Genomic DNA, 13809 nt, shown 5'->3' with positions numbered 1-13809 from the left:
ATTTTCCCTCAAAAGAAGAGAATGGTAGATCGGTTGTGTGAGTGATAACAGTTGAGGGACAAGTTTCAATTTTACCATTATAAAAAAATTAAGGAAAGATTTTTGCCATCACAATGAAAATCTTCACTTCTAAATGATGCTAACTGCATTTTTTTCTTTTCTAAAGATAAGCTATAGAGAAAGGTGGTTATACCATTAGGTAGAAGTAAGCCCTCAGACAGAAGGGCCAAAGTTGGGTCCACCATGATAGAAAGAGATTACTGACCAGAATATTAAGCAGGAATTCAGTTTTCTGAGTTGCATAGAGAATCATTAACTGAGATCTGGAAAAGAACTAGATGTTATAGTACATACAGCAAAAAGAAGCGCAACCTTAACCAACAAGGTTTCTCCCTCCCACGGAAGAATTTATAGAGATCAGGACCAGGCAAACAATGAAACAACATAGGGCTGGTAAGTATCAGAAAGGGATAAGATGGATTGTTTCATGCAAAGCAACAAAGGTCTTACATTTGACTATCCATGAAACCTAAGGAACAGAAATTCAGAAGTCATTTATTCAAAATATTTCAAAGATTTTGAGATATTCTTTGGCTCTGAAGTTTTGATACACATGGGGTTTTCAGAATTTGGCAAAGAAAAGAGAATTACCATTCCATTTTTTTTGGATGAACACACACCTTTTGAGACTATTATAGAAAGGAATTGCTCCTCTTAAAATAAAGGAAATAGTAAAGGAATAACAGATAAGAGTGACTTTGATATATCTGCAAATGATGCTATAGCAAAAGATGACATTTGAGGCATCAGGGGTTGGGGCAATAGGCAATACAGTGAGCTTGCATTCAGAAAGATCTGAGTTCAAAATTAGTTTCAAACTCTTCCTAGCTGTGGAACCCTAGGCACATCACGCTACTTCTGTCCCCCTCAGGACCCTCACTGGTAAAATGCAGATGATAATCACACTTACCTCCAGTATTATTGGAAAGATCAAATATGATAATAATTATAAAGAATTTAGCATGGTGCCTAACACATTGCAAACAATAAATAAATGTTTGCTATTAGTTATAATTATAATAACTGAAAAAGGTAAAAACATAAATTAATGGAAAAGATTTTACAAAAGGTTCTCTCAGAGGCATTTAGATGGTGCAATGGATAGAGCACTGACCCTGGAGTCAGGAGGACCTGAGTCCAAATCTAGTTCATACACTTAATAATTACCTAGCTATGTGACCTTGGACAAGTCACTTAACTACATTGTCTTAAATAAATAAAAATTAAACCAAAAAAAAAAAAGGAAGGTTCTCTCTCAGAAATGAAACCCTATCTATCTCACAATCAGCTTAAGGAAATAAAGGGAACAGCTCAACAGGTACAGAATCAATAGATGAAACTCAACAATATAGTGAACCATGAAAACTGGAGCACACCAGTTCTACCTGAAAAGATAGTAAGACAAGAAAGAGACTATCAGCAGATTACTATGACAGAGTAAGACAAAGAGAAATCTGCTTGGATCTATCTGCCCAGAAAAATTTTGGTAGTTTGAAAGGATGTTCCAAGGCAAAGGGGTATCTATCACAAGGCTTCTATGACCCTACAGAAAGAAATTAGACATGCACTACATATAAATGTTGGCATACCTTAAAGACATCAGTGTCTCTGAGGAAATGCTGGGAAAACATAAAAAAACATTGCTGAAACTATTGAATTTGCTAAGAAACAGTGGTCTAAAGCTTTCAACTGATCAGTGCCTCTTATAGAGCCACTGACACAAACGGGTAACATAGATGTTCAAGGAAGTGCAGGTACTAGCCATGAATTCTTCAAGATTTAAGGATTTTTCTAGGATTTGGTAGTTTATTGAAAATTTCTCAGGAATTATGCTTCTCCCAAATTCAAGTATGACTAAAGAGGAACAAAAACTGAAAGGACAAGAAATGCAAAGTTGTCTTAAAACCACAAAACTGAAACAAAACAAAACATTTTGGAGATAAATGGAGAAAAAGATTTGACCCTTTGCCTCACATATGCACCTATGTTAATCTTTAAACATCCAAACAAACCCTATATCCTATATTTTTCCTAAACAAATGTCTTAAGAAGAGTCTTATTCTAAGAAAATAATGGTTGCCAGAAATCAGTTGAATGTACCTGAGAGGTCTGATCACCAACAAGACTCATTACCCCATATATATACATTGACATTCTTCATATCGAAATGATCAGACACTGAGAAATTACCAGAAAGTATATGGTATGAGGTTGAAAGTATGGGTCAACAATAATCCCCTGGCATACCCTGATGAATGCCTAGGCTTGCAACAGCCAGTTAGCAACACTAACTATGAATCCAGCACAAGTGGACCAGGAAGATTAAAGTGGTTCCTGAAGGTAACAATGATACGAAAGCTACAGAGATAATTAAGAAGGAATAAAAGCATACATACCACTCTCAGAAGTGGATTATAAGCAGATAGTAGGTATAGTTGAGGGAACATGACTCCTTCTAGATTGCATGCCTACAGCATATCTGAACTAGCCTCTTTTGTCTCAATGAGCCAACCTCAATTGTCTATAGATGACTGCACAGGGATCTGATAAAGGACTGAAAGAAATGATACTAGCCTAGAAGTGAGGGGGGGATGCGAAGAGATGCCAATCTTTTAAAGACACTTTCATGTTGATAAACTGTCAACTGTGAAATGAGATATTGCACCACACTATCACTAATCCCACACATGTTACCAAGAAGCAATTGGTACTATCCGGTGTTCACTGCTCTGTAGTCATGAAAGCTTTACACTTTGGTAACTTGGGGCAATCCCAGGTCCATAACCTCATTCTGATTCCCTGCTTCACTGTATATAACTTTCCAGGAAAATCTCAGTTCAAGGTACAACCAAGTCTCTGGTCCTTGGATCAGCTGCATCAGAGATAATACAGGCCTTAGACTCATCTCCCAGGTCATCTCCAGTCTTCCTCCCTACTGCAGTTTTTGAATCATCTTCCAAAAGAGGTCTTGAGTCCTCCAGCAATCCTTATCAAAGATTCCATTTAGTGGTACTATTTCTTTTATCAAGTGAAGAAACTTAATATAACATCTGCTTGACTTTGGAATTTAATTTTTCAATTTTCCTCATCATAAATTGTATTCAATATGGAAGCAATATTTACCTAGAACCTTTCACAGTATTGAATTAACTGAAAATCTCTTTAAAAGTATCATTAAGCAATTTAAACTACACTATAGGAATGAACAATATTTGTGAAAGGAAAGCATTTTTTAAAACAAGGCATTTCAGATATTCAAAATCAGAAGTTTAACACGGTTTTACTTTAAAAAAGAAAAAGGTTATTAGGAAAAAAATTCCCTCAATACTGATATATAGGAGAGTGGAGGTAACAAAAAATTTACATGAAATTGGATTTAATGAAAATTTTCTAAAAAATAAAGCCATTGTGATATTTCTACTCATTCTAAAAGTGAAACAATATCAATACTGCTCAAACTAATATGCTACCTAAAGGTCTTTACAAAGTCAGTGCTCATATTCAGTCCAATAGAGATCTGATAAAATAATTTATACTTGAGAGATATAACCTGTATTTAATCAAAGTTCTAATTGTTGAGTGTTATGTGGACTATCAGCAAAATCAGCATAGGAGGAATAAAGATATGAGGGCCAAGAGATTACTAAGTATCAATTCTAGGGGCAGCACCTCTTTGTAGAAGGGAACCATTCAGGGTTCTCAACTCCCTTTCCCCAAATGGCCATTTTGTTTAATACTTATTTGCCTAGGGCAAAGCCAAGATGGAGATGTGAAGGCAGGAATTCCTAGAAACTTGAACTCCAAAAGCCATCAAATTACCACTCTAGCCAAAATTTAGAGGGGTGGAACCCAAAGAAAGACTCAGTGATACAACGTCATAGTCCAAAACAACTCAGAAGTTCCGCAGGAAAGGTCTGTTTTTACCCAAACCAGGGGTTGGAAAAAGTCGCAGCTGAAGCACAGCACAGCCAAAAGATCACGAGAAACAGCTTGAAAGGTTGGTGAGAGAACTCTGCCGCAACAGAGTGAGTGTAGAGTGAACACCAGCCTCAGAGTACCCATGGTGAAAACCTGCAGCAGAAATTGGGGAAACCAGCCTACACCTCCAGAGCCCAGCCCACATGGTAAGGGGGGGGGTAGGACTCAACTGTTTGCCCACACTCAAATCCAGGTTGCACAACACTACCATAACCAAGCAGGGACCATCCTCACAGTTCCAGGGCAGAGGGGAGGGCCTGAACATATAGGCAAGTGAGCAGTAAGAACCCCATATAAAACCTTAGAGGAATTAACATCCCTGTGGGTTGTCCCAAACCCCGCCCCCCCCCAAAGCCTTGGAAGTGCAGTAAATCAGTCATTGCTAAGGAAATGAGCAAACAACAGAAAAAGAAGAATCTGACCATAAAAAATTACTTTGGTCCAATGGAAGATTCAGAAGATGACAAAATTGAAGCTTCTGTATCCAAAACCTCCAAGAGAAATATAAAATGGTCTCAGGCTATGGATGAGCTCAAAAAAGACTTTGAAAAGCAATTAAGGCAGGTAGAAGAAAAATTGGGAGAGGAAATGAGTGCAATGCAGATAAATTATGAAAACCAAATCAGTAGCTTGGTGAAGAAAATACTGAAGAAAATAATATGTTAAAAACTAGTTTCAGACAAATGGGAAAAAGCGACACAAAAGGCAAATGAGGAGAAGAATGCCTTATAAAACAGAACTGGCCAGCTGGAAAAAGAGATTTAAAAAGCTCTCTGAAGAAAATAACTCCTTCAGATGCAGAATGGAACTACAGGAAGCTGATGTCTTTGTGAGAAATCAGGAAGAAATAAAACTCTTCCCAAAAAAGCCAAAAATTAGAAGAAAATACGAAATATCTCGGAAAAACAACCTACTTTGAAAGCAGATCCAGAAGAGATAATTTTAAAATTATTGGGCTACCTAAAAGTCACGACCAGGAAAAGAGTCTAGACTTCATTTTTCAAGAAATAATACAGCAAAATTGCCCTGAGATTTTAGAAGCAGAAGGTAAAATAGAAATTGAGGGAATTCACTGATCACTTCCTGAAACAAATCCCAAAAGAAACACTCCCAGGAATATTATAGCCAAATTCTAAAACTCTCAAGTCAAAGAGAAAATACCAAAAGCTACCAGAAACAAACAATTCAACTACCGTGACTCTATGGTCAGGATTATACAGGATCTGGTAGCATCTACATTAAAGGCTTGTACAGTTTGGAATATGATATTCCAGAAGGCAAAAGATTTTGGTTTACATCAAGAATCAACTACCCAGCAAAACTGAACACCCTCTTTCAGGGGAAAAGATGGACTTTCAATGAAACAGGGGACTTTCAGACTTTCCCATTGAAACAAAAAGCTGAACAGAAAGTTTGATCTTCAAGTACAGGACTCAGGTGAACCAAAGAGAGGGGGTGGACAAGAAGGACTAACTATGAAGAACTTAACTCATATGAACTTTCTCATTTATAAGAGCAGTTAGAAGGAATATATATATATATATATATATATATATATATATATATATATATATATAGAGAGAGAGAGAGAGAGAGAGAGAGAGAGAGAGAGAGGAAGAGGAGAGGAAGAAGGGGCTAAGATAATTCACATAAGAGTGACTCTTCATTCTCATCAGAAATGGCTCAGAGAGGAAATAACATACACACTCATTAAGGTATAGAAATCTATCTTACCCTAGAGAAAAATGAAAAGAAAGGGATGGGATAAGGCGGAATGGGGGGAGGGAAGACAGATGATTTTAAAGCAGAGTAGAAACTTTTGAGCTCAATAGTGAAATCTGTCAGCTGAGACACTGAACCACTGGAATTTTATGAGGACTCTACAGAAGGTGAAAAATCTTCCAGGTCCTACAGTACCAGGAATTTAGTGTAATCTTGACTATAAATGTATTCCACTCATTTGCCAGGACTACTGTACTCTTAGGTTTGAATCCATTCTTTCTACAGATATTAATAGGTGATAGAAGAGAGGGAAGTTTGAGGGAGAGACTACTCAGATACAACATACTTTTGGACAGGGCCAGGGTGAAAGGAGAGAGAGAGTAGAATAAATGAGAGTGTGAAGGAATATAGTGGAGGGAAATACAGCTAGTAATAGCAACTGTGGGAAAAATAGTGAAGTAACTTCTTTGGTGGACTTTTGATAAAGAAGGCAATTCATCCCAGAGACAGAGCCATTGGAATCTGAACAGAGACTGAAGTACATTTTTTTCTCTCTCACTATTCTTGAGGTTTCTCATCTACTTGGGGGAGGAGGATTTACATTTACTCTCATAACAAGATTATTGTAATAATATAAAATAAATAAACAAAAACAAAAAACAAAAAAAGTACTTACTTGTTGAAAGGAATATACTTCATCCAAAATTCTGGGAGTTCAAGACCCATATGAGGTCTTGAGACAAATACAATAAACTGACAGACACAGAAAGGTAAATATTCCATGGAGAAGACAAATCTGTACACCAGGACCAGGGCCAACATAGAAGACAGATGATTTTAAAGCAGAGCAGAAACTTTTGAACTCAACAGTGAAATCTGCAGCCGAGAGACTGAACCACTGGAATTTTATGAGGACTCTACAGAAGGTGAAAAACTTCCAGGTCCTACAATACCAGGAATTTAGTGTAATCTTGATTGTATATGTATTCCACTCATCTGCCATGACTACTGTACTCTTAAGTTTGAATCCACTCTTTCTACAGAGATTATATGTATCTCAAAGAGAAAGCACTTGAGATTTATGGAAGAAATAATCTGTAACTAAATTTCAATTCCTCAAGCTAATAATAGCTATTGACTCTCATAATGAGAAGCAAACAGGTAGGGGTTCATGTAACATTAACCACCGAGAGAGTTACAACCCCAGAAGTTACCAGCACTACCAATCTGTAAACTGCAAGAGAGATAAGAAATAGTCCTGAGGAGATATTTCAAACAGAAACATAGAGTCAGTATATAAATCTTAGGATCCAAGGTGACTGATATGAAACTCTTCAAACCAAACTTTTCTGTACTAAGAACAGAATTGGATTAGGTGTTAATCCTCTTTAATTGCTTAGTAGAGAGTATTCCAAGTGGTTGTTCAGTTTTAACGGGGTTCCATTCTCATCATCAGAAACAGATATTTTGTTGGTTCTTAATACAACAAGCAATGGCAAAGGGCATTGCTTATTGTTGCAAAAACTACTGTGGATTCATCCTACCTTAAAAATCACTAAATCATACAAGGACAGGAATTCAAAAGGAATAAAAATAGTAGCATTGTTACACAATATTCTGACACAAAGTAGTCAGAAATTGACTGGGGTCTTGAAAGACTCTCAAACCTCAAAAAAATCAAATCAAAAGCACAGATGATTCAGACAGTATTTTAGATATAAGATGGCTATCTTACCTTCTCAAAGTCACACTGAGGGTTTTTGCAAACCACAGGCCTGCAGAAAACAATGTCACCATGGCAACGACAATCCTGGCATGAATCAGGCTTCCAAATGGTGTCATCCTACAAAGAAACATAAGTTCTGAATTAAAAACCAATCATTCAGAGTATGAGTGCAGCAGGAGTCACAGGAGGGGCTGGCTAAATTAAAAGGCAAAAAATAATAATAATAATAAAAAATCATAAACACTTGTTTTATTTGTTCAGCAGCGATTAACTCCCCACCAAGTCAATGAAATAAGTAATCCATCTCAGGAAACTTAGATCTTAAAAGGGGGGGATGGAAATAAGCAAAACTGATCAATACACCAACAAAAGTCTGAAAATGTGGACAGCATACACTTCCCACCTCAACAAAAGGAATGGGGTAGGAGGTGCATGACTTTTAAGTAAGAAAGAAATTAAAAGTAATTCTAAGAAATAAAATTATTCATATACCTTTCAAATGTCACAGAATTGGAATATGATCAATGATATGCAGAGGAACCAATTTTTTTTTGCATTATCAAATCAATAGTGTCCTTGAGTCACTAAAAAACTCAAGTGAAAGAAACATCCTGAAAATTGGTTTTAATATACAATACCCTCTCCATTTGCTTCTTTCACTGTGTGGCATATACTTTCACATCAGGGGTTTAAGATCCATGAAGTCATTTATTTTTTTAATTATTTTTAACTTTCAATATAACTGATTTTCTCTAAAATTCTATGCTTTTTTAAAACATTATTATTATCTGGATCTAAAAGAAATAGCCTGCCACTCCTATTAGCAATAAGGATGATTTGAGCCAATAAGACTGGCACCAATAGGGTATGCTTCCAAGGGCAGGTGGGCACCAAGCTACCTAAGGAGGAGGAAGCATGTGCATGTCAGAAAAAGAGACGGTCACTTCCACACACTGACCAGCAGTGGGATTGGGTCCATATGAGCTGTCTCCACTTCCATCCTGGCTAAGATCAGAAGCCACAGGCTCAAAAATAACAATAATAATAATAATAATAATAATGATAATAGTGAAGGGTTTTAGAGGTTTGTACCAGACTATCAAAAGGGTATATGAAACGTGAATGTTTCACAACCTTATGCTGTTCTGATTTATTGACTTCTGTTTGCTTTTGTTGTATCTGTATAAAAAAAAATCAGAGTTTAGAACTAAGAGTCAGTTAAGCCTTAGTTCAAATCCAACCACAGACAATTACCTGCTGAGTGACCTTGGGAAAGTCACTTTAAAAAAAAATCTTTCTGTGACTCAGTTTCCTCATCTGCAAAAATAGGCTATTAGCAGCCCTAAATGAGAGATTAGTAAGTACTTTACAAACCTTGAAGCATTATTAAATTGTTAATCAATATGATGAAAAAAGTGAAAACAAAGTTTAATCCTTAAACACTGGACCAAGTCTACCTTGGAACAGAAAATATACTGTTAATTTAGCTCTAGCCAAGGCCTGATGTCTTTAAAAAGACCCAAACACAGAGGAAAGCACCAAATGAAGCAATTATGGTCCATAAAGGGAGTCTGAGTGACCCCAGGAGTCCTCTAGTGTCCAAAGGAGAGAAGATCCACAGCCATCTCAACACACCTGTATAGATCATTATTCCTCTGCTCAGACCAGGGTTCAAACTCAACCCAGTACTCAAAGGCAAAAAAAGTAAGTACTTTTCCCATAGCCTATGGCTTTGGGAGCCCATACCAATTTTATTTACCATACAAGTCAATAAAAAAGAATTTCTAGAATTCAAATTATCTTTAATATACAATTAATAAACTGCATAGACTCTCTTTATAATTAGATCTGCCTCCCCCACATTTCACCATCTTCCATTCCTAAGTAGTATTCTCTTTCTTATGCTCAAATAGCAAACCTTCAAAAATACCAACAACAGGTCCCAGGCCAAGGCAGCAATAGCAGCACCTGAAGGAAAGAGAGTCAGGTAGTAACTGAAACCCTGACATGAGGGCATCAGTTTGCCACAGCAGCACTTTACCCAACAAAGAAGATAGCATAAGACCAGATACAGGAAGTGGCCATCTTAGGCATTTACTAGATTGTGTGATCTTAGACAAAGAACTTAAAATTTATGGATTTATGTCTTCATTTATAAATGAAAGGTTGGATTTACTGACCTCTAAGGTCCCTTCTCCCTCTAAATCTATCATCTTAGAGCTTATGATCCTACAAGATTCCTCTTATGCCAAGGGAAAAAAACTGTTAATTTAAAATGTATTGAGGGTTAACTATAAACATTAAAAAAACAGATTAACAGAACACCAAATGATGATTTTAATGGAGATCTCCAAAAAAAAAGAAAGAAAGAAAGAAAAGAAAAGAAAAGAAAAGAAAAGAAAAGAAAAGAAAAGAAAAGAAAAGAAAAGAAAAGAAAAGAAAAGAAAAGAAAAGAAAAGAAAACGAATATGTTATAAAAGAAATGCCAAAGAAAAATCTTCCTGGTCCAAATAGTTTTACAGGAGAAGTCACGTTGAAAGAACCTTTAAAGAATAATTACTATCTTTGCTATACAAATTTTCCTCTACTTTCTTGATGAAACAAGTCTTAAGGCCTAAACCAGGGAAGAATAAAGGAAAGAAAGAAACCTATAAACTAATGAATTTTGATTCAAAATTGTTTAATATAGTCTAGACAAAAAAGATGACAGCAATTTAATCGAAAAAAATTCAATTAAAAATGAATTTACACTAGGGATACCCTGATAATCCAAATTAGAGAAGAATGAGTATATTTAATCATATAAAAACATAATCCAAAAAAACATAATTATGTCAATGAATGCACAAAAAGTCTTTGACAAAGTATACTCATTTTTGCTTTTAAAAAAACATGAAACATAGATATAGAAGAGTCTCTTTTGAGTATGATTGTTTTTTAGTATTAAAAAAAGGAAGGTAGGAAACAAAAAGAAAAGGTAAAATTCTATGATCAGATACAAAGCAAGGGAAAGAGAAGGATAACAGAACAGAAAGAAATATCAATTGTTTGGGAAATTCCTTTTTTACCATCTTCTTTGTAAAGAGGGGGTAGGGGGAAAAAGGAAGGAAAAGTACTAGGAGATAATCACCATTGTTAGTGTGAATGAGAATGGCTCAACCATAAAGTAAATGAAGATTGGAGAATAAATAAGAAAGCAAAATCCAACAATATGTTGTTTATAAGAAACACACTTAAAATTAAAAAAATTAATATAAAGAGCTGGGTTAAAATTGATTGTTACTGCTTAATCAGGCAGTTATAGCACTACAGTAAAACACATGTTAAAAAGATCAGTAGTCATTCCCTAATTGATAATGGTCAAAGGATATAGCAAGGCAATTCTCATATGAAGAAAACAAAGCTATCTATAGTCATATGAAAAACTGCTCTAAGTCATTATTAATTAGATAAATGTAAATTAAAGCATCTCTGAGGTAATACCCCACACCTCTCAGATTTGACAATATGACTAGAAAGACTAAAGATCAATGTTGGAGGGGATGTGAGAAAATTGGGACACTGAGCAATTGTTGATGGAATTGATCCAGTCATTCTGGAGAGCAATTTGGAATTAAGTTCAAAGGGCAATTAAGATGTGCAAATCCTTTGATTCAAGAATACCACTACTGGTTTGGTATCCTGAAGAGATCATGAGAAAGTATAAAAATCCCACAAATATAAAAATGTTCGGAGCAATTCTTTTTGTACTGTCAAAGAATTGGAAATTGAGGGGATGTCCATCAATTGGGGAATGACTGAACAAATTGTGGTATAAAAATGTGATGGAACCCTATTGTTTTACAAGAAATGATGAGGGACAGGATTTCAGAAAATCCTGGAAAGACTTGCATGAATTGATGTGAAGTGAAATGAGCAGAACCAGAATAACATTGTACATTCTATCAGTAAAATGGGAGTAATGCTCAAACTTAATGGACTTGCTCATTCCATCAGTGCAATAATCAGGGACAATTTTAAGGTATCTGTGACAGAGAATACCATCTGTATCCAGAGAGAAAAAAACTGTGGAGTTTAAACAAAGACCAAAGACTATTACCTTCAATTAAAAAAAAGTGACCTTATGTACTACATAATTTTGCTAACTCTAATATTTTATTTTTTCTCAAGGATATTATTTTTCTCTCAATACATTCAATTTTGATCAATGCATAGCATGGAATCAATGTAAAGATTATCAGACTTCCTTCTGTAAGGGAGGGGGTAAAGGGAGGAAAGGAAGGGTGGGGGGGAAATTATAAAATTCAAAACCTTACAAAAATGATATTAAGTCCTACTGTAAATAATTAGAAAATAAAATATTTATAATAAAAATTATAAAAATAAAAATATTAAACACATCCTTAACCAATTAAAATCATATTCCATAATAGGTCTTTGAAAAAAGGGTTAAAAACCAATAACTAAATCATTTAATCCTAAATAGTTGTTAGAAAAAGTATTAATAGATTTCATCAAAGAAAATCACAATAAAAACCATCAGTCATTAAAACTGTCTGGTACTGGCTAAGAAATAGACTGGTGGATCAGTGGAATAGAGTAGGTGCAAAAGAGACAGCAATGATTATAGTAATCTGCCATTTGATAAAACCAGAGAGTCCCAACTTCTGGGATAAGAACTCACTCTTCAATAAAACCTGTTAGAAAAATTGGAAGATAATATGGCAGAAACTTGGATTAAACCAAAATCTCATACTTTATACCAACATAAAAGCAAAAATGGGTGCAGGATTTAGACATAAAAGACAATATTATAAGCAAACTAGGAGATCAAGGAATAGTTTACCTGTCAGATCTATGGAAAGGGAAGCAGTTTATGATCAAGGAAGAGATAAAGAACATCATTAAACAAATGGATAATTTTGATTACATTAAATTAAATTAAAAAGGTTTTGCAGAAACAAAGCCACTCTAACCAAGATCAAAATAAATGTAGTAAATTGGGAAACAATTTTACTACCAGTGTTTCTGAAAAAGGACTCATTTCTAAAATATGTAGAGAACTGAGTCAAATTTATAAAAAACAAAAAACAAAAAACAAGCCATTCCCCAATTGACAAATGGTCAAAGGATGTGCAAAGACAATTTTCTGATAAGGAAATCAAAGCTATCTATAGACATATAAAAATTGCTCCAACTTAATACTAATTAGAAAAATGCAAATTAAAGCATCTCTGAGGTACTACCCCACACTTCTCAGTTTGGTCAATAAGACCAGAAAGGACAATGATCAATGATGGAAGGGATGTGGGAAATCTGGGACACTAATGCAGTGATGGTGGAGCTGTGAACTGATCCAACCATTCTGGAAAGCAGTCTGAAACTATGTCCAAAGGGCAATAAAAATGTGTATATCTTTTGTTCCAGCAATACCACTGCTGGATCTATACATTGAAGGGATCATGAAAAAGGGTAAAAATATCACTTGTACCAAAATATTTCGAGTAGCTCTGTTTGTGGTGGCAAAGAAATGGAAATGGAGGGAATGTCCATCAACTGGGGAATGGTTAACCAAATTGTGGTATATGTATGTGATGAAACACTATTGTTCTATTAGAAATCAGGAAGTATGGGATTTCAGAGAAGCTTAGAAATACTTGCATGAGGGGCAGCTAGGTGGCATATGGGATAAAGCACTGGCCTTGGAGTCAGGAGTACCTGGGTTCAAATCCGGTCTCAGACACTTAATAATTACCTAGCTGTGTGGCTTTGGGCAAGCCACTTAACCCCATTTTCCTTGTAAAAACCTAAAAAAATACTTGCATGAACTGATACTGAGTGAGATGAGCAGAACCAGAAGAACAACTTAATAACGTGTGCTGATGATTAACCTTGATGAATTCGCTTATTCCATAAGTGCAATAATCAGGGACAATTTGGGGGATATGTGATAGAGAATACTATCAGTATCCAGAGAAAGAGGGTTGAATATGGAGTTTGAACAAAGATTATTATCTTCAAGTTTTAAAAAGTTGTCTCAAATATTACATAATTTTGCTATTCCCTAATATTTTCTTTCTTCCTTAAGAATATATTTTTCTCTCAACACTTTCAATATTGATCTGTGCATATCATGAAAGCAATGTGAGGTCTATCAGATTTCCTTCTGTTGGAGGGAAGAGAGGGAAAGGGAAAAAATTGCAAAATTCAAAACCTTGTAAAAAAAGATTAGTGGAAACTACTAATGTATATAATTGGAAACAAATAAAATATTTATATAAAAGAAAATTACAATGAGGTAGCATTTAAAAACTTTGGGGATT

At 35.2% G+C, this 13809-nt stretch overlaps 1 protein-coding gene across 1 annotated transcript in view; it reads right to left on the bottom strand.

Moving 5' to 3' along the window:
- Positions 1-13809, bottom strand: part of FRAS1 (Fraser extracellular matrix complex subunit 1) — a 502816-nt gene that overhangs the window by 355333 nt on the left and 133674 nt on the right. The window contains exon 4 of the mRNA XM_074231550.1: positions 7496-7603. Within this exon, the coding sequence (XP_074087651.1) occupies positions 7496-7603 (108 nt within the window). The remainder of the gene's footprint in view (positions 1-7495; positions 7604-13809) is intronic.

This window comes from Macrotis lagotis, chromosome 3, assembly GCF_037893015.1.
Source record: "Macrotis lagotis isolate mMagLag1 chromosome 3, bilby.v1.9.chrom.fasta, whole genome shotgun sequence".
Lineage (NCBI taxonomy): Eukaryota > Metazoa > Chordata > Mammalia > Peramelemorphia > Peramelidae > Macrotis > Macrotis lagotis.
Note: the sequence above shows the minus strand (reverse complement) of the source record. Positions and strands in the feature narration are given on the sequence as shown.